Source organism: Lycorma delicatula, chromosome 11 (assembly GCF_047948215.1).
Source record: "Lycorma delicatula isolate Av1 chromosome 11, ASM4794821v1, whole genome shotgun sequence".
Taxonomy (NCBI): domain Eukaryota; kingdom Metazoa; phylum Arthropoda; class Insecta; order Hemiptera; family Fulgoridae; genus Lycorma; species Lycorma delicatula.
Genome location: NC_134465.1, coordinates 49,382,967 through 49,403,821, shown reverse-complemented (window position 1 = coordinate 49,403,821; position 20,855 = coordinate 49,382,967). Strand labels below are relative to the sequence as shown.

Below are 20,855 nucleotides of genomic sequence, written 5' to 3'. Positions count from 1 at the left end.
TTAAACTAAATTTATCTAATTCAGTAAACAATATCCAAGGGATAAAATGAATGTGATTTTAGTTCCAAATTAAAAAACCAATATTGCGCATATAAAAAGATCGACAAGAAAAGTAATGCATTTACATAAAAATCAGACGTGTCCCTTGCTTGAACAAGGTGTTTTTCGTAAGTAATATTTCACAATAATATAAACTTTTATCTCAACCCAAATAAATCAAATCAAAATCACTTTTTGACAATAGTCAACAATTTATAGCAGATACTGTTAATAAAAAATTAATAAAGATTAACCATCCAAGTTAATCTCTTATTTATTAACTTGGATGGGTTGTTGAAAAGAAAGAGGAAAATTAATAAAACAAAACTTAATTTTATACTTCCAGTTCTTAATAAACAGCACACTTATGAAGAAAACACAGTACCTTCCCAATGATAAAATCATATTCGTAACTTCTTTCTTAAAATTTTTATTATATATACATATAAATACAGATTGTGGATATATTACCATCATTTTACATACTTAATTGCATCTTTATTTACTTTCTATTATTTCATTACAAGGCTAAGCTAAGTATTCAGTTGATTCAAAACTTTTACTACAAACAACAAAGCAAATTAGATTTGTTGTTAAATTTATTAAGTTTTTAAGTTCCTAAAACATGAATCATGTTTTATAAAATATTACTGACCATACGCAAATGTTTATTTTCTATAAAAGCTAATTATAAAAGCCTAATGAGTTTACCTGCATCTTATACTTACTATCCATAGATCACCAGATGAGGATGCAATAATTAGAACAAACTTTTGGCTGAGAAGTGTACCAAAAAAACCACTGGTGTTTAAAATAAACTGATTTACTAACTGACAAATTTTAATAGTGTTTATTTTAATCAGAAATAGACACACACACACACACACACATATATATATATATATATATATAAAATGTACTAACGTTTCAACAGTTGAGAAAATTATCATTTAAATAAAATTAAATTAAAAAAAATTATGTATTTAGAAATTTGGTTGTGTCTGTTGTTATCAACATTTCTCCTTGTCATACACATAACTTTATTTAATGTGCTACAAATGCTGGCACAACATTTTTTAGTTCTAAAAAATATAACTTAAAAAAATAATTGTAAAAACATTAAGTACTGAAAATAAATTAAAATCATTAAGAATAAAACTTCTCACAAAAATTTACATGCATTATAAACTAAAGACTAGTAACTGTTACAGACAAGAGGCTATTCAATGTGGTCCAGAAAATAATACTAATAAAATCTTGTAATTAAAAATTTAGATGCGGCTTTCTCCCAAACAATAATAGAAAATTGAATTACAATACTTGTTTACAGAATTCAAAAAAAGAATTAAACAGAGATGACTGAAATAACCAGGCCTTTCTTTTTTTTACATATACAAACTTACATATTGCATTGTCCCCCCCCCCCCCCAATACTGCAAAGAAAAAAAAAACTTCCAACACTGAGATGTGTAACATCATGATTTTAAATTAAAAAATTACAAATATTTAATAAAAAAAATTCTGCAAAAAAAGTCAAAAAGATAGCAGCTCTTATGGTAGTTAAGATTAAATAAGTTGAGACAATTAATTACAAAGGAAAGTAAGCAATGAAGGAAATAGACTGAATGAAAGAAAAATTAAATTGTGGCGCATAACATAAATTAAAATCTAAGATTAAATAAATAAATTATTAATATAATACAATAATCAATAATACATCCTTGTAAACATAATTAATGAAAGAAAATGCTGCAATATCTGTTAATTAACTATATTAATAATTTAACTATATTAAATTTAACTACATTAAAAATATAAATATAATTTAATTGATGAAAACTTAAGCACTAAAAATATTTTTTTTTAAATAAAAAAAAAATCTGAAAAGAAAAACGCACCACATTTTGAAGAGAAAGTTATACTTAGAGAATAATTACCAGTAGTAGGTTATTAAAAAAAATTATTAGTGCCAGACATCCTGGTGCTAACTGGACAGGAACTGCTTAAATTGCAGAAACAAGTTAAATCATTTTACATTTGTTCACATCCAAATGACATGAAAACCTCCCCACAATACGATGCAACATTTACTGGTGCACCCTAGTAAAAAAATCAACAAGCAAAACTTTATCCCAAAAAGCAGTGGACATGATCTTCCACACTGATGTTAATGACTTTAAATTCTTCTTTTTTTTTTTTTAGAGATTTTTATATGCATCTACTCCATGACGTGGACTAATGATTAACTTTGAGATAGTCGTATCTGATAAACAATGACAATTTTTCAATGCGGCTTGAAAAATCATCACCATCTTTGAATACCATGAAAAGTTATTTGTTTTGTGTTATTCAAAGAGAAATTTTACAAATCAAAGTGACCACAACTTCAGATACTAGTGATACAAGTGATATATTATAATTTCTTAACAGTTCCAAAAGTTTCAATTAAAAAAACACAGTCTTAACATGAAAGAATTGGCCAAGAAATTGTTTAACTGCAAAATGGCCAACCAGAAACCAAAGACAAATTCTTGTCTTTTTTTATAAAATGCAACGAAATAAAATCAAAGCCGTAACCAATTTTAATACAAACTAAAAGAATTTCACTAACGTAACCTAAGAGGGATAATAAAACATGGTGATAATTTTTGAGCCATAACTTCAATCAGATATAATAGAAAAGGATTAAGTATTTTCTTTTATTCCTTTACCATAAGGTGGATTTTTGTTATGTGAGGGTTTTTGTTATTCCTCTGCTACCATTAAAATACCTTCAAATAAGTTGTGAGCAACCTTGGATTATTATACTTTGGAATATGATATAATAGATATTTATCACATTGAATGTTGTAAGTAATAGTCATGTAAAATATTTATCTCAATGCAAAACAACAATGACCAACAATATCGTGAAATACTTCTCCTTCAAAGTGTCAGGAAATCGAATAAAAAAGCCAACACTAACAGTTCCAACATTGGCAAATATTTATTTTTATATCACATCATTATCCCCTCAAGTCATAAAATTCACATGATTGTTATAAATTTAATTGGAAGATATTTAATACATTCAGATTCACATTCATAATATAATAGTATAATACATGATAATTTTCCATTGAAAACACTAAAATTTATGCACATAGGCTACACTAAAAATTTTATTGTATCTCATTACAAAATTTTGCAGATCATGAAACTACAGCTAGTATTATCTGATCAATTGCTGTATACATACTTTTGTTCACATTTTTTACACTGGAGTGTTCATATCAACCATTTGTAATCTAACATGCCTTCACAAATTCTTTTAATCGTGAAGAATGTGCTATTTATATTGGATCACTCTGTGCTTAGTGTAAAAAAAATTCACGATATTCTAAATCAACACAGTTGCTACAATCAACATGAACTGCAGTCTCCTTTTTTTGTAGTTTCTTTCTGTTAAACCTGTTTGTTGGTTTATTTAAACTCGAATGCAACAATTTTTTTCAGATCTCTAACACCCTATATATTTTTTACCATAATGAATCACTTTAGTTCATTTTTTTTTTGGCAAGTTGTTTCTTTTCTTGCTGATTTGTTGTTTTTCAGATTTTCTTTTTTGCCAGTAATTTCTAAGGGTTTCAGATCTTCTTGCCCTTTCTTGTTCAGAGTACACCTGCGGCTTATTGTTTTCTTGGGTTTCGATAGGAATCTTGCTTCTTTATTTTTTAATTTCTCATAGTTTCCGGTTTTCGTATTTAGGTTTTCACGGGTTATGTCTAATTCCTCCATGTCTTTCTGTACTTCATATAACCAGTTCGGTCTGCTTTTCTTGTTCCAGAAAAGTTTGATTATCCGTCTGATAAGTCTGGTCTCTTCCATTCTGAAAATATGTCCTAGAAAGGAAATTAACTTCTTTCTAAATTTATTAGTTATCGGGATGATAGTTTTGTAAATCTCTTCGTTTGGAATAATTCTCCAAATCCCCTCTTTTTTAATGTTTTTCCCAATGCATCGTTGTAGAATCTGTCTTTCAATCTCTTCCAGTTTGTTGGTAAACCTTGTCTGATACGGTCCAAATATGGTTTCGCATCCGTAAAGTATTTCTGGTCGGATAACTGAGTTGTAATGTCTTATTTTTATGTTTATGGACATGCATTTTTTGTTATAGATGTTGTGTTTTTATTGTGGCTTTGATGAGTTTATTTATTCTTTCATTCCAGTTTGGATTTTCTTGGAGGTTGTGTGTGATGTTTTCCCCCAAATATTTAAAGTTTTCTACTAGTTCTATGTCATTATTGTTTATTTTTACTTTGCTTATGCATAGTGGGTCTCTCACCATAATTTTGGTTTTTTATATGAAATTTTTAGACCAATTTTTCCTGCAATCTCTTCCAGTGTTGACAGTTTGTATCTGGCCTCTTCTATATTTTGGGATAGTAGGGCTAAATCGTCTGCAAAGCCCAGGCAATTTACTGAGATAACTTTTCCTATTTTGACGTTATCTTTATTTAATTTTTACCAATCCCGTATTATAAATTCAAGGGCACAGTTGAATAAAAACGCTGATAGTCCATCTGCTTGTCTCAGTCCTGTTTTGATGTGGAGTGGATCAGATATTCTCCCTTGAATTTAACCTTGGATTTGGTATCCGTTAGTGTCCGATGATTTTGACTAGTTTTGGGTGAAGCCCTAAATTTGTCAGGATTTTTAGCAGGGATTCTCAATGTACACAATCATATGCTTTCTTGAAATATATTTTATAATAAAAATAATATATATTTTTTTAATTATGTATTTGATTCATATAAACAAAACTTTACTTTTAACAGTGCAACATAATTGAAAAATAAGAAAAACCTCAGGTTCTATTGCAATATTTCAGCAGATACTTTAGTTCTGAATGTTTCCTGAAGTATCTTCAATATTTTATTCAAGAGAAAATATTTTTCCACGATACAAAAATACATCTATCCAAAGAAGAGCATACCAGTCCCATGAAAATACAAGTAAACACTTCCATGCCAAACAATCTGAAAAAATATCCAAAACACTATTCAGCCAACCTGACACACCTTTTATAAAGATCAACCGATGAAAGTAAACCAGAAAAAAATAAATACACAAAAGAGAAGAAAGAAACCAAACTAAACTCTTTATTTCGATATTATTTAACGAAAAGTAATCCTCCAAAAAGTGTATTTTTTATTATAATAAATAAATATTACTAATTTAAAAATAAAACCAAATACTGATGACAGTGTTTAGATGACAAAAAAGATAGAACAAAAAACAAACATAATCAACACCTTACTTGTATAATATGATACATTACATTTGATTTTTCCACACGTTTAGCGAGATGAATATCACGTACTCTTTGTAATAATGTTAAAAAAGGCACTTTATAAATTTCGGCTAAAAATGCTAAACTGTGCCTACTTTCAAGTGCAATTTTAACAACTTCATCTATTTCTTCATTAGTAACGGGGCACGAAGTTCTTCTCTGATATAAAGGCATTATCTGTAAAATTTAAAACAAAAGAAAGAGAAAAATAAAGTAACAATAAATATGTTTTTTTTTTTTTTGAAAATAGAAAAACTAAAATAAATCAACAGTTTATGAAATAAAGGTAGATACACTTATTAAACTGTATAAAAAAATTAAAAAATATATATATATGCATTATATGACAACAAATAAAACTGCTTTATCGTAATACAGTAAAACCCAGAAAATTATGAAAACTCGGATATGTTAATTAAAAGTGTTTATTTTTCAACACCTGTAACTGAAATAGTCTATCGCATAATGAGCTACTTATATATTGAACTACTGATATAACTAACATTACGTGTAGTAGAGATATACAATTTTTAGTTTTATTCTAGTAAATAGCTTCTATACACTTTCTATATTCAACAATGTTAATTAAAATTGCACAAAACATTAACAGAAAAGATTTAGGTGCAAATGTACTTTTTAATCAGAGAAAACAGGTAGCCCTGTCAACTAATCAGTCCTTTTTATATAATAAAAACTACTAAAATTCTTCTGCTGAAGAGCAAATGTACAGAAAGTAGCCAAAGTATCTCTCTAATGCTTCATAGATTGTTCATAGTGTTTGGATGTTGCTTTTACTGCACATATTTAATTTTACTGATAACAGATTTATCAGTATCATTTTCATCAGTCACATTAAGCAGAAATATCAATAATTTTCACTGTCGGTGTAACTTTAATGGCCATGATCTATTATTTGTCAAGAAACTCACTTAATTCACTAATTTCCCTTGACATTCAATTTTTAAGTTCTGTGGAATATTGATGAATTTCTGGTCATAACGTTTTCCAACAATTATTACAATTTCAAGATTCAGTAACCATATGACATCATTTATTTACAATTTTCTAATTTATCATGCTCCCTCTATGAATTATGAGACCTTGCCGATGGTGAAGGGGCTTGAGTGCTCAGTGATACAGAGTAGCTGGATTGAATGTGCAACCATACCAGACAGGTATCTGTTGAGAGCCTGACTAAGGAATGATTCCTGAAAAGGGGCAGCAGCTCTTTCATTAGTTGTTAAGAACATAGGTGAGGAAAACTTAAATGGCCATATCAACGTCACTCAATCTTCTGGGTACTTCACAGTGAAAGCAATGAAAAACTACAGCTGCTTTTTTTTCAAAGAAAATGTAAATTAATGCATTTTCATGTAACAAAAATGGAGGCGCCTTCCTTGGTATAAAATACTCAGAAGGTAAACTATTCTCCCGTTCAGACCTATGGGTAGGAACTATTAAGGAAGAGGTCACCAGAAAATTAAAAAATAATGAGTCTGAGCATGGAATGTTAGAATCTAAAAAGGTTGGTAGGTTAGAAAATTTAAAGAAGATAGATAAAATGGATAGAATAAATGTAGATGTAGTAGGAATTAGCGAGGTGGGAAGAGGAAAACAACTTTTGGTCAGGTGATTATAGAATAATTAACGCAGCTTCATTGTAATAAGTATAAAATCAAAACCTAAGCCGACAATGATTGTTAACATCTATATGCCTACAAGTGCCCATGATGACGATAAGGTAGTGTGTATACAAAGAAACTGATGAATTAAACACATAAATAAAATTTTAATAATAGTTGGAGATTGGAATGCAAGCATTGGAAAAGGCAAGGAAGGAAATATTGTGTACGAGTATGGGCTGGGAAAAAGGAATGAAAGAAGGGGCCGACTTATAAAGTTTTGCACGAAGTATAATTTAGTAACACACAGTTCAAAAATTATAATAGAAGAATATACATATGGAAAAATTCAGGTGATACTGCAAGGTATCACACACAATCCATATCAGGTACCATGATATAATCTATCGTGGTTAAGCAAAGATTTAGAATCAACTTTACTGCAAAGCTTACCCTGGAGCAGACATTGATAGCGACCATAATTTAGTAATAATGAAATGTAGATCGGGGTTTAAAAACCTCAAGAAAAGGTGTCAGATGAGTCAGTGGAATACAGAGAAGCTTGAGGAAGGGGAGGTGTAAAGAAGATTTTTGAGGAGGACATCGCAAGAGGTCTGAGTTAAAGATAGGTAGAAAATGTAGAAGACGAATTGGGAGAACGTTAAAAAGAAATTTCTTAAATCATCAGAAGCGAACTTAGGTGGAACAAAGAGAACTGGTAGAAAACCATGGATATCAGAGGATATATTGCAGTTGGTGGATGAATGTAGAAAATATAAGAATGGTAATTATGAAAAAAGTAAAAGGAACTATCGAAAACTAAGAAATACTATAAACAGGAAGTGCAAACTAGCGAAAAGAAGAGTGCATTAAAGAAAAGTGTTCAGATGTGGAAAGAGAGATGAATGTTGGTAAAACAGATGGAGCATACAGGAAATTTAAGGAAAATTTTGGGGTACATAAATTAAAATCAAATAATGTGTTTAACAATGATGGTACACCAATTTATAGTACAAAAGGAAAAGTTGATAAGTGGGTGGAATATATTGAAGAATTATACGAAGGAAATGAATTAGAAAATGGTGTTATAGAGGAAGAAGAGGAAGTCAAAGAGGATAAAAGGGGAGAATCAATACTGAAATCTGAATTTAAGAAAGCATTAAAAGATTTGAATGGTAGAAAGGCTCCTGGAATAGACGGACTACATGTAGAATTACTGCGAAAAGCAGGTGAGGAAGCGATAGAGATATTATATAAACTGGTGTGTAATATTTACGAAAAAGGGGAAGTTCAGTCAGACTTCAGAAAGTGTTATAGTCATGATCCCAAAGAAAGGTGCTGATAAATGTGAAGAATAAAGAACAATTAGCTTAACTAGTTATGCATAAAAAATCTTAATTAGAATTCTGTACAGAAGAATTGAGAGGAGAGTGGAAGAAGTGTTAGAAGACAAATTTGGTATCAGGAAAAGAATAGGGACAAGGAAAACAATTTTAGTGGTCAGATTAATAGTAGAAGGAAGATTAAAGAAAACAAACCAACATACTTGCCATTTACAGATCTAGAAAAGGCTTTCGATAACATAAGACTGAAATAAAATGTTCAGCATTTAAAAAAAAATTAGGGTTCAAGTACAGAGATAGAAGAACAGTTGCTAACAATTACAGGAACCAAACAGCAACAGTAACAATTGAAGAACATAAGAAAGAAGTAATAAAAAAAAGGGTCTGACAAGGATGTTCCTAATCCTTGTTACTTTTTTAATCTTTACAAAGAACTGGCAGTTAATGATGTTAAAGAACAATTTAGATCTGGAGTAACAGTACAAGGTGAAAAGATAAAGATGTTACGACTTCATGTAGTAATTCTGGCTGAGAGTAAAAAAGATAGAAACAATGAATGGTATTGATGAAGTCCTACACAAGAACTACCGCATGTAAAAACAAAAACAAAACTAAAGTAATGAAATTTAGTAGAAATAATGTAGATGCAGCACTGAATATAAAAATAGGAACAAAAAAATAACAAAGATAGAAGAATTTTGTTATTTGGGAAGTAGAATTACTAAAGATGACGAAGTAGGAGCGATATAAAATGCCGAATAGCACATGCGAAACGAGCCTTCAGTCAAAAATATAATTTGTTTACAAAAAAAATTAATTTAAACGTTAGGAAAACATTTTTCAAAGAATATGTTTGAAGCATCGTTTTATATGGAAGTGAAACTTGGACAATCAGAGTACCTGAGAAGAAAAGATTAGAAGCTTGTGAAATGAGTTGCTATAGGAGAATGTAAAAATCAGATGGGTGGATAATGTGACAAATGAAGAGGTGTTATGCAAATTGATGAAGAAAGAAGCAATTAGAAAAATATAGTTAAAAGAAGAGACAGACTTATAGGCCACATATTAAGGCATCCTGAAATAGTCGCTTTAATATTAGAGGGACAGGTAGAAGGAAAAGGAAAAAATTGTGGAGGCAGGCAACATTTGGAATATGTAAAACAAAGTGTTACGGATGTAGAATGTAGGGGGTATACCAAAATTAAATAACGTATTAGAGAGGGAATCTTTTAGAGCTGCATCAAACCAGTCAAATGACTGTCAAAAAAAAAATTTGTCAGGTATTTAAAATTTTCATCAATTTCTAAAATATATTACTTAAATTTACCTTACATAAAGAAATTTAATAATTTGCAATACTCCTTGATGTGGTCTTTAAACTTTAAAGGAATAATATCAGCATAATCATTTGAATATAATCACAAATTGACCCTGTGAATCTGAATTGAATTTAAATAAACCATTAAATCTGAATATCCAAATTAATTATTTACCAGGATTTTACTGTAGTTAGATAATATTAAGCAATTTTAAATTAGAAACAACACTGTTGATTCAAATTCAAATTTTTAAACACACACAAAGCTTTGAAGTGAATTAAAAAAAATGTATAAATATATAAACTTGTATTTATAATTACAAAATAGAAATTTTCAGTTTTAACCACATATTGTTAAATTTATAGCATAAATATTATTTTTCCATTAAATAACCAAAATAATATTTATTTTGTAATAATAATTAAAAGACAGTTTTACAAGAATGAATGATTGAATTAGTTTTCTAATTATAAGAAGAAAGATTACAATGGAAAAATAATTTCAGTCTTGAATAAATCAAATAAAGTGACTTGGAATTCCAAAAAATAGAGAAACACGGTAGCAGAAAAGAGCTGTCATACAAAGTTCAGCAATCCTTTGCTAGTCAAGTGAAACATTCCAACAATTTATCACAGAGTAGCAAGACCTCAATGTTAAACAAAAAAGGGGCTACCTTAGCATTCCTTAAGTTAAGGCAGTTCATTTTATGTACAAGATAAATTACAGCCTAGCCGATAAAAAGAAACTCACATGTGTTTAAATAGTTATAACTTTCTAACTAACAGTAAGAAAATACAGTTGTTATTTTATAAGTATATATAACAAGCTACAGTAACCAAAAAGACCCTACATCAAAAAACTACACAATTAAAAAAACAAAAAAGAAATTAAAAAAAGTATGTTATATTATTCGTTTTAATATTAGAGTTATTTTCTTTAAGGATTGTTACATATACAAATTTTTAACTCATTCAATCAGGAAAAACATAAATTCACATTTCCAGAAAATACATGCGGTTTCCCCCCCTTTTTTGTAGGCAATTTCTGAGCAATTATTTGTAATATTATTATAAAATTAGTTTTGATTATAATTTAAAACCTAATTTTTTTTCCGGCAAACAACCAGGAAGGATATTTATTTAACTGCTGCCCAAGAACAACACTTCTGCAGCACATATTAAATTGTACAAATATTCAATTTTTAATTTTTATATTGCTTGAAACAAAAATATTTTTAGACTGTAAAAGACCTCACACTTGATATGAAAATAAAAAAATTAAAGAAAAAACCAGTTTTTCATTTTAATTGTATAGTTATAGAGCTCAAAAATTATCTGAATAAGAAACAAAGTTTTTCCCCGTGGATTTGTTTATATTTAAATGTTAATGAACCATTCCTTGCAGTTTTTAATAAAATTTCTAACACACTTTGTAATAAAATTTCTTTTTTCTGTCAGAAACAAAGTTACAACCAATCTAACTAGGTGCTGTTTTTTGTTAAACAGAAATATTTAATTTTCACTTAGTTATTTCCTTATTTATTCAAATAATATAAAAGTCTTTTATTGTTCTTACCAATATTCCACAATATATTTTTAAATTATTAACTAATTTTAACTACAACTAAAGAGTTTTTTTTTTGTGAACTTTTACTAATGCAAATAATATATCAATAAGACGTTTTTTAAGCATTTTCTACTTTAGTTATTATTTCTTTTCTGCTGTTATTTAAAACAGTCACAACCATTTAACACATTTTGAAAAAATGCTTAACTAATTCATAGAAATCTTTTTTTAGCATCTCTTTATTATGATATTCAACAAGCAGTACAGTAACAGACAGTCCAAATATAAACAAGATAAAAGACGTAACTGGAATCAATACTAGCGTCATTAATAATTAACTTCATTGTTTAGCATGATATAAAATGACACTTTCAAAATACATGTAGTCTGCTTCCAGAAAATTTGATTACCACAAAAATGGTTATAATTAAAAATTAAGAAAAAAAAAGTTCTTCATAATTAAGCAGCATTACTTCTCAGTCCCTTACTATTCATTTCCATTTTTTGACGTTTACACCTTACTTAATGCATTCTATCGTTGTCAATACAGTTTTAACAATCCAGAATTCCTTCCATTAATAAATTGGTGCCTCAACAATGACTTACTAATGTAATTTTTCTAGTAGAAATTTGCCAAAAACAATCCTTTTAATTGATTTTTTAACTTCTTCATTTTATACTTTAACAAACAACCTAACTTTCAACATTGTTTACATCATTGCATTTAAAAAAAGTTTCTATTCTCTCCTTCTAAATTTGACATGTTCACACAACTTGACTACTAGTCCTATTATTTTTTTTATATACATTCTTTACTATTTAAAGTTTACTAAAATAAATAAATCCATGTAATACACCATATTTCTATTATTTTTAGTCTCCACAAAAAAAGACCTTAAGATCTTTATTTTTCTTCCTGTAGTTTCCAGTTTTTTCTTCAAATTTTTTATTACCTTCTCTGCATTCAGTTCAGAAACAATAGGCTAGATTACATCCTTATCTCAATTTTTGAAAATATGAGTTTACAGCTTTTTCTTAGTATTTTTATTCTATTCTATATAAGTTATAATTTTTGCCTCATATTCATTAAAATCTAAAAAAATTTATTCCATCCAATATTACTGAAAGCTTCTTAAAGAGTTTGGTATAGATGAGAACGATATGTGGGTAGTTTTTGATTTTACTTCAGCTTTGTACTAACACTTTCTGAAACAGAATTATAACCAGATAAAATAGAAAATAGACTACATACTTTATTCAAGTATGATCCTTTAAATGGCTTGTAAAGTTTCAGGCACATACTTAAGTTGTAAATTGACGATTGCTGTACGAATACAGCAAACAAGTTTTGAAATTTGATGTTCAAAATTGATGTTCAAGATATTATAAAGTACTTTGTTTTAAAGGTTTAATCTCGCCAGTCATACAGAAAGTTAAGATTCCATTTTAAAGGATACTTTCCCCTGCTTTTGATTTTAAAAAGATTGGCTACAGAATTAAAAGATGACCTTACAGCCATACAAGATGAGAAAACTCAAGAAACCCAAAAAGCTGCTAACTGAAGAAAACTTCAATGAAATCCACAATGCAGTATAAATGATTGCAAAATGAAGGTATACGCTCACTGATATTCCAAATAGCTCGACCAAAAACACATTCAACTCTTACACTTCTCAAGAATGTTTAGATAAAATCCTACTGATTTCTTACAACACTGCATCAATAAATGAAACAAAATTCACAATTACATGCCAGAGACTAAACAGCAGTCCAAACAGTGGGTGTGAGCAGGTGAAAATACTCCGACGTACACGAAAACAAGCTCCATCTGCAGGAAATCAAGGCTACATCTTTTAGGGATTCTCATGATGTGTGCTCGTAGAATATGTGGAAAAAGGCAACCATTACTGGGGAGTACTATGTTTCACTACTGGACCAATTGAAGGGTGATAATATTCAAGCTAAGCATCCACATCTAGTCAGTGTTCTTTCACCATGATAGTAATGGATAAATTCCATGACGTTTGTGCTTCTACACGCACCACATTTGGCTCCCAGTGATAACTTCCTCTTCCCAAACATAAGAAACGACTTACTAGATGAATATTCACTTCAAATGGTAGGTCAGTGCCAAGACATTAGCTTATTTTGCAAAGTTGGACAAATTGAATTTTTCACTAAAGGTATTAAAATTTTATAGAATTACAAAGTGAGAATGTTGAAATTTTTTTAATTCCTGAAAATTTTTTTATTTTCTTTGTCAAGCCAAGAACTTTCCAAATTACCTTAGTACCCTAGAAGTTTAAAAAATGAAATTATATTAACTGATAATAAGGCTCACCTCTTTCAACCTGATTTTTTTTATACAGTAAATATTTACTCATTCAAAAGACAATTTTTAATTCCAAAAAGTACAAATATAAAGTCATTAAGTGACAAACCTACTATTTAAATAGAAAATCAAATCACAAACTATTATACTTTTTTGGTTATTGATGGTAGATAAACACAAAGGGTACCCAAAAAGTAAGGATCACTATTACAAAATTGTTTGTTTTTTTGTATTGCACATTTTATTGTATGTATTCTACATTTGATTTTTATTTATTTAAATAAAAGAATTTTTGCCATTTTAGAGGCAATGATGAGGTCAGAAAAGCTTAAAGAATGGCTGACAAAGCTAGTAACCAAATTTGTATAATATCAGAAGAGAAAGACTAGTATGGCATGATCAATGATTACATAAAAAAAATAAAATTTATTAAATGCAAACAGCTGATTTTCAAAGTCAAAGGTTCTGATGTTCAAATCCTCATAAAGCTAAGTTACTTTTGTACGGATTTGAATTCTCTTTCCAGTGTACTTTGGTGGCTGAGGTTATATTAACCGTACATTTTAGGAATGGTTGATCTGAGTCCGTATAAGACTATACCTCATTTTCATGTCATAAATACCATCCTCATTTCATTGGACCATGGGGTTGCTTATTGTTCTAATGTTGAACAGAATGCAACATACACATTAGAATAGAAAAAGTATAAAAAAATTGTTTTATTTCTTCAAACTACCTTTTTCTTCTGGATAATCCTTAATAAAAAAGAAAAAATTACACTGATCACACAGACATGACAACAGAAATGCATTTTGATATTTAAAAAATACAAAAAAAGAAATTGTAAATATTTTATTAGAAAATATGAATACACAAAAGTTATACTTTATCATACTTAATAAAAAAAATTCCCCTAGTTTTTTGAGTTTTGTGAAGAATGTTATAAAGAAGAGAATAATTACACAAAACCCACATATAGATGTTTCACACCAAAATACCATACTATACCAATACATTTCAAAAATTAGATACTGAAAATTAAATGCTATTTAAAAAATAAGTTTCTTCCTAAAATTTTAACAACAGGCAACCTAAATTTATAGAACACAAACATTCACAATGTAACATGAATAATTAAATTTACTACATATATAAACCAACACAAAGATATGTATAAGAATAACAAATATTAGTGGGTAGGTTATATTATATAATATATTTGCATGCACCCAGAAGCATGGGTCATTGAAAAAAGCATCAGATTTCATAGCTAAATAATAAACAGATTTATTCATACATCAACAATGTACCAAAAACTAATATTTTAAAGTGTCTGCATTCCAATTTAAAAATCCCTTCTTTCTCAGTAAACATCAAAATAATACTCAAATTTGGTTAAGTCACAATCTTTTCTATGTAAATTTTTAACAGAAACCCTAAGGGAGTTTGTTACTCATAGTAAAAAACAATAGTAACATCTGACAAGACCAATTGCAACTGGTTGGAAATACAATATCTTTGTGTATGTTTTTGGAGCAAAAACAAGTACACACATGAAATGTACAAAGATATATATATAATAAATTTACAGTTTTACTTTATATTTTAATAAACAATTAAATGTTTTATTATTCATATATATTAACCCTGGATACGTTTTTCAATGACTTAATAATATTAGTATGTATTTAATTTTTATCGGTTATACAAATATTAAACCCCATTATAATAACATAATCACAATATGTAATAAAAAATTTAACTATTTTACAGTCTTTAAAAGAAGAGGATTGTGAATCATATATATAAGGGACAGGGAGAGAAATCTTTCTCAAAGGAAAGAAATCAATGTTTCTGAAAATATCTTTTTAGCAAAATCAACTAATAAATAACTATGAAGATATTTTTCTTAATGTAATGATCGTACAAAATGAAATTCTAAAAATAATATGTTATTACGATAGAGGAAATAAAAATAACTAAGAAAAACCACTGAAATTTTAACACAAAGTAAATAAATTAACTTATAAAAGGGGTAATATAAGCTACCTTAAGCTAACTTATAAAGGGGGTAATAAGTAATAAGCTCAGCATTACTACATTAAGTTCTTCATTAGATAGGCCGTTATTGTAAACCCTAAAATTGGAAACCAGATCCATAGACAAAGTCCACAAGGAGTAGCTACCCCCCTACTGAGCTTCAATGAAGGAAACTGCTAAATCTAATCAGCCAGACATTCTAAGTACCAACGTTCTGTGTATTATGATTCCTTTAAGAAAAGAAGGGCTGAGGAAGAAAAAGAGAAGAAATAATCAACCCAAGAGATTGTTAATACCTCAGGAAATTGGGATTGTATTCAGAATTCGCTTTTAAAAGGCATTTTCTAAATTTTATGGTAGAAACTTGTTTTTAATTTTAAAAAATTATAAAACTATTTTATAAATAGTATTTTACATAAATTTCCCTTAGTTGTCATCATCTTCTACTTTCATAGTTTCTTTATTTGCCCCCACAATAAAATCACATCATTATATTGTACTTATTATGGAGAGTAACAATGATGCAATCAAAATATAAAGACAAAAATTTTTTACATCAATGCAAAAACTCAATTTTATTTAAATTTACTTAATTTACCCAGCTAAATTTTGTTTCTAAGCAGAAATGGTTTAAAGTTTTGTGATTAACTTTGAAGTTTTTTTTATATTTATGTAATTTTTTCTCTGTGTTTTAGTTTCATATAAGTTTTATTTCAATAGAAGAATGTATGTCGATTACAAATTATTTTCAAAAAATATTAGTAAGAATAGTGAAATAAAATTAAAATATTAAGTTACTTACCATTTTTTAAATCCATTTTCAGTGTTCACTCAAAATGTTTGATAAAAAAAAAGTGACAGAACAAAAAGAAACACCAATCTTCATTCTTCCATAAAAGTCAGATAAAGTAATAAGGATAAAAAATAATTGTAATAAACTATTTACCTATTACACTTCAAAAGTATATCAATTTAAGTGTCATCTTTTTTATTTAAAAAAAAAAACATTCTTAAGATTTGTTAAATTAGATGCCTTCAGACTGGCTGATAAAAATTTTAAAAATATTTTATTGTACCCATAAATTAACTGCATACCCACAATCATCAATTAAAATATTAAGACACTGCCCCTTCTACAGATTCAAGTTGAGAACTTGGCCAGACCTGCATCTTGTTAAAAAGCTGATTTAACTATGCACGAAGACCAGACTGCAGAAAGGATGGTAAAAAACTTTCATACCAAAACTTGCTCAAGGTAAAGCCTTCATGTGACTTGTAAAGTGGGACCATATATAAAAACAATACCCGTATAAGCATCTCGTGCCGTGGTTTATCTATACCTCTTAAAACTTCCTGAGGATACATAATAAAATTCTGACATTATGTGGTCCTACACTTCGTTAATCAAATGGAGATGAACTCCATGAAATCATACAAATTCCCTTTCAGATTAGATAATCCCTTCTTGAATATGTATTAAGTTAAAAAACACATCCAATCTCCCAGTATTTATATTTCCCATCTCCGCTCACGAAATGTTAGAATCGGTGTACGGCGATAATGTGATAACTTGTACAAGTGGTATGACCAATTTAAAAAAGGAAATGAGTCTGTTGAAGACGAGCAGCGTGCGGGACGTCCAGTAACCTCAAAAAAAGTTGAAAATGTGCAAAACGTGGAAACAATGGTTCGTTCAAACAGGCGAATGACTCTTCGAGAGCTATCGGAAAACCTTAACATCTTGTACGGATCCGTTCAAAGCATTTTAACTAATGAATTGCAAATGAGATGAGCGAGTGCAAAATTTGTTCCCAGACTTTTGAGTGATGAATAGAAGGAAAATCGTGTGTCAATTTGCACAGAGTTAAAGGGTCGTCTTCATGCAGATCCGGACTTCATGGCTAAAATTGTAACTGGAGATGAAAGTTAGGTCTATGGCTATGACCCTGAGACCAAAATGCAGAGTTCCCAATGGAAAACCAGTTCATCTCCTCGCCCTAAAAAGGCACATCAGTCAAAATCCAATATCAAGGTTATGCTCGTTGTTTTTTTCGATAGTGAGGGCATAGTGCGATCAGAGTTTGTTCCAAGGGGAACAACTGTAAACTCTGAATTTTATAAGGGTGAACTGCAACATTTGCGAAACGATGTACGAAGAAAGCGACCAGAAAAATGGACCAATGGCTTCCTTCTAAACCACGACAACACGCCGTGTCACACCTCGCTTCTCATACACGAGTTTTTGGCCGAAAAAAGTGTTCCTGTCTGTCCACATCCGTCATACTCACCGGATTTAGCCCCATGCGACTTTTGGCTCTTCCCAAAAATTAAAACTGTGCTTAAAGGAAAACGTTTTGACACCATTGCTGACATTGAGAGGGCCACAACCTATCAGCGGAAAGCCCTTCTGAAAGACACCTTCCAGAAATGCCTCCAGTCATGGAGTCAACGTTGGGATAAGTGCATTGCTAGCCAAGGACAGTACTTTGAAGGAGATTAAATCGAATTCTATGTAACCTTATTACTTTTTTTAATAAAAAATTATTCACTGTATTTTTTGATCACACCTCGTACAACACAGACATTAGAGACATTCCCATAGAACGGAGTCAACTTCACACATCTTTGATGATGTCTTGTAATAGAAACTACAGACCAGACAAATCTTCTATTAGACTGTGTCATATGCCAAAAATATAATCAGATCCACATACAAAAACAAAACACATTAAGAAAAAAAAGGTTAATCTGTAAAACCAAGGCAATCTGATGATACAGATCAGTCTTTCAGGGCTAATTGTCAGGAAAGTACGCAAAACAGAAAATAAACAATACATGCAATGAAGCATGGTAATTATGAATTAAATTAAGGTTAAATTAATGCAGATGAATTGCAATGTTATGCTTAAAACAGTTTGGTATGCACAATGATGTATTAATGCTAATAGTAATGCATTAAGAAAACTTTTGAGGAAAAGATTTTATTACTGGGTCAATCCATACCAAATCATCTTACGTCATTAAACCCATGGCTTCAGTGTCACAACATTTTTTTATTTGTTCTATTTGTCATCCGAATTAACCATGCAACATTTTATTTTGATAGCTTAAATACTTTTTAAGTTTTTAATTTTTTTTAATTTGTTAACAAAATACGTTTTATAGTTGTTTCCGATGCTTTTAGTGAATGTGATGATTTAGTAAAAAAACTAATAAATTTGTCAATTTTCATCATATTCCAATGGTTTTTTCACAAAAATTTTCAGAAAAATATACAGGGTAAACTAAAAATACATTTAGCAACTTATCTCTGCAACTGCTGCAGTAAATATTAGCTCAAACACCTGGATTTCATAATTTTTTTGAACATAAAATTTAAAACTGCAATTTAAGATAAAAGGCACAACAGTAACCAAAGTATTTTTTTTATTTATTTATATAATCCTAAAAGTATGATCCAGAAGGTTGTAGAAGAAAATTTTTGGATTTTTGTCTGCCAGCATTTTTTAACCCTTAAATAACACACATTTTACTTCCTGAAAAATACATATAATGGTTCGTATACAAGATAGTGAAATTGTGTTATGATACTTTATTTGATCCGAAGTAGTTAAAATATTTGTGATACAATTTATCATTGATTTTAGAATTATTATAATTACACTTATTGCAATGTGTAAATAAAATAAAGAAAATGCCAGGCATCTGTGGCAACAAGAAAATGTAAAAAATAAAGATTAGGCAGTTGAGTCATCCCATCACTCTTTCCTTGTACGTGTAGGCTTCATTGAAGCATGCTGCTTGTTCCAACATGAATAATTCAGGATTCAATATGAATTCCTCCCCTCCACCTTGCCAATCTACAAGCACAGGCCTTCACCTATTAGTTTTATTCAGACTATGATTATTAATGAAAGTTTGTAAAGTGTATTTATTAATAAATAAAATGTCTGCTAACCAATCGGAACAGTACAGTTGGAAAAGGAAATGTAATCAACTGATTGCCCTAAGTTGAGTCTGACACAACAGACAAAGCTGATCAGTATTACATCGTTGGAACAATCAGAATTTAACATAACCCTGAGGAGTGGGGTGAGTTAGAACTATTAATTTCTGTCTGGGAGCATCATAAAGCATTTTTCTTAAACAAGTTTGGGATCTACCAAAAATTCTATATGGACCCAATCCAATCTCATAAGAAAAAAAAAATATCAAAATCTTTAAGAGTAATAAGTTTGGAACTCTCCCAAAAAAATTAACAATTTACAAAATTATGTAAAATCAGTCCCTGGACATAAAATATGTGATGTTTGTAGATAAAACAAACATGACACACTATTGCATGATTAAAGTGAAATTGAAGAAATGGTCAGCGATAGTGAAGAGATAAGCAACTTAGAACTATCTATTTCTAAACAACAGAAATTGGAATAACTAAATTTGTCCATGGAAAAAAGTAGGGGAATCTCCATTTAGACTTCATGGAATAGCAACACATAGCAAATCGACCTATACAAAGAGAAAAATTGAACCTGTTACTAGAACCATTAGTCAAAACAAGGCAAGGTTTTAGAATTTTAGAAAAGGAATTTAGCAGATGAATCTCCACTTGCATTGACAAAAGAAATTTAACAAAACGTAAAGGATATGGGCAGACTAATAGACTTAATGAAAGAAAAGTTTAAGTTCTTTGTGTTTCTCACAAAGAGAAAAAATACGTTTTAACCCTAGTTCCTGCTTCATTGAACAGAAAAAAATAAGCAAAGAATTCAATGCGAATGAGTATACTGCACATAAAGCTAAGAATCTTCTTCAAGATAAGGGTATAATTGCACTGCTTGAGCCAAGAAAAGGACATCCACTCAATGAAAATGTGATTTAAGCTTGTCAAAAGCTTTTACAAAGGTGGTGAATACTCTAGTCATGCCAGGTGCTAAAGATAAAATAAGCATTTCAAAAAAAAAAGAATACATGCAAAAAGTACTGTTAGGAAATTTGGATGAGCTGTACTCCGGTTTCAAGTTTGAACACCCAGATCTTAAAATTGGACTGTTCAAGTTCTGCATGCTCTGACCAAAGTGGTGTGTATTAGCAGGTACTGCTAGTGCACATTCTGTTTGTGTATATACTATTCATGAAAATGTTTCACTATTGCAATCTAAAATCTTTTATTAAGGAGAAATCCAGCCATGAGAAGTCACCTTGTGATGGTATTGGTGCCACTGTCAAGAACATTGTGACCAAAACGAGTCCTGGTGGTAA

At 29.5% G+C, this 20,855-nt stretch overlaps 1 protein-coding gene across 5 annotated transcripts in view; it reads right to left on the bottom strand.

The window, feature by feature from the left end:
• Positions 1-20,855, bottom strand: part of LOC142332251 (transcription intermediary factor 1-alpha-like) — a 127,168-nt gene that overhangs the window by 74,610 nt on the left and 31,703 nt on the right. For 3 of the 5 annotated variants that reach the window (XM_075378563.1, XM_075378562.1, XM_075378564.1), the window contains exon 2: positions 5,360-5,548. The exons of the other annotated variants lie outside the window; for them this stretch is intronic. In XM_075378563.1, coding sequence (XP_075234678.1) covers positions 5,360-5,545 — 186 coding nt within the window. In that variant the 5' untranslated portion in view covers positions 5,546-5,548. The remainder of the gene's footprint in view (positions 1-5,359; positions 5,549-20,855) is intronic. 5 annotated transcript variants of the gene reach the window in all.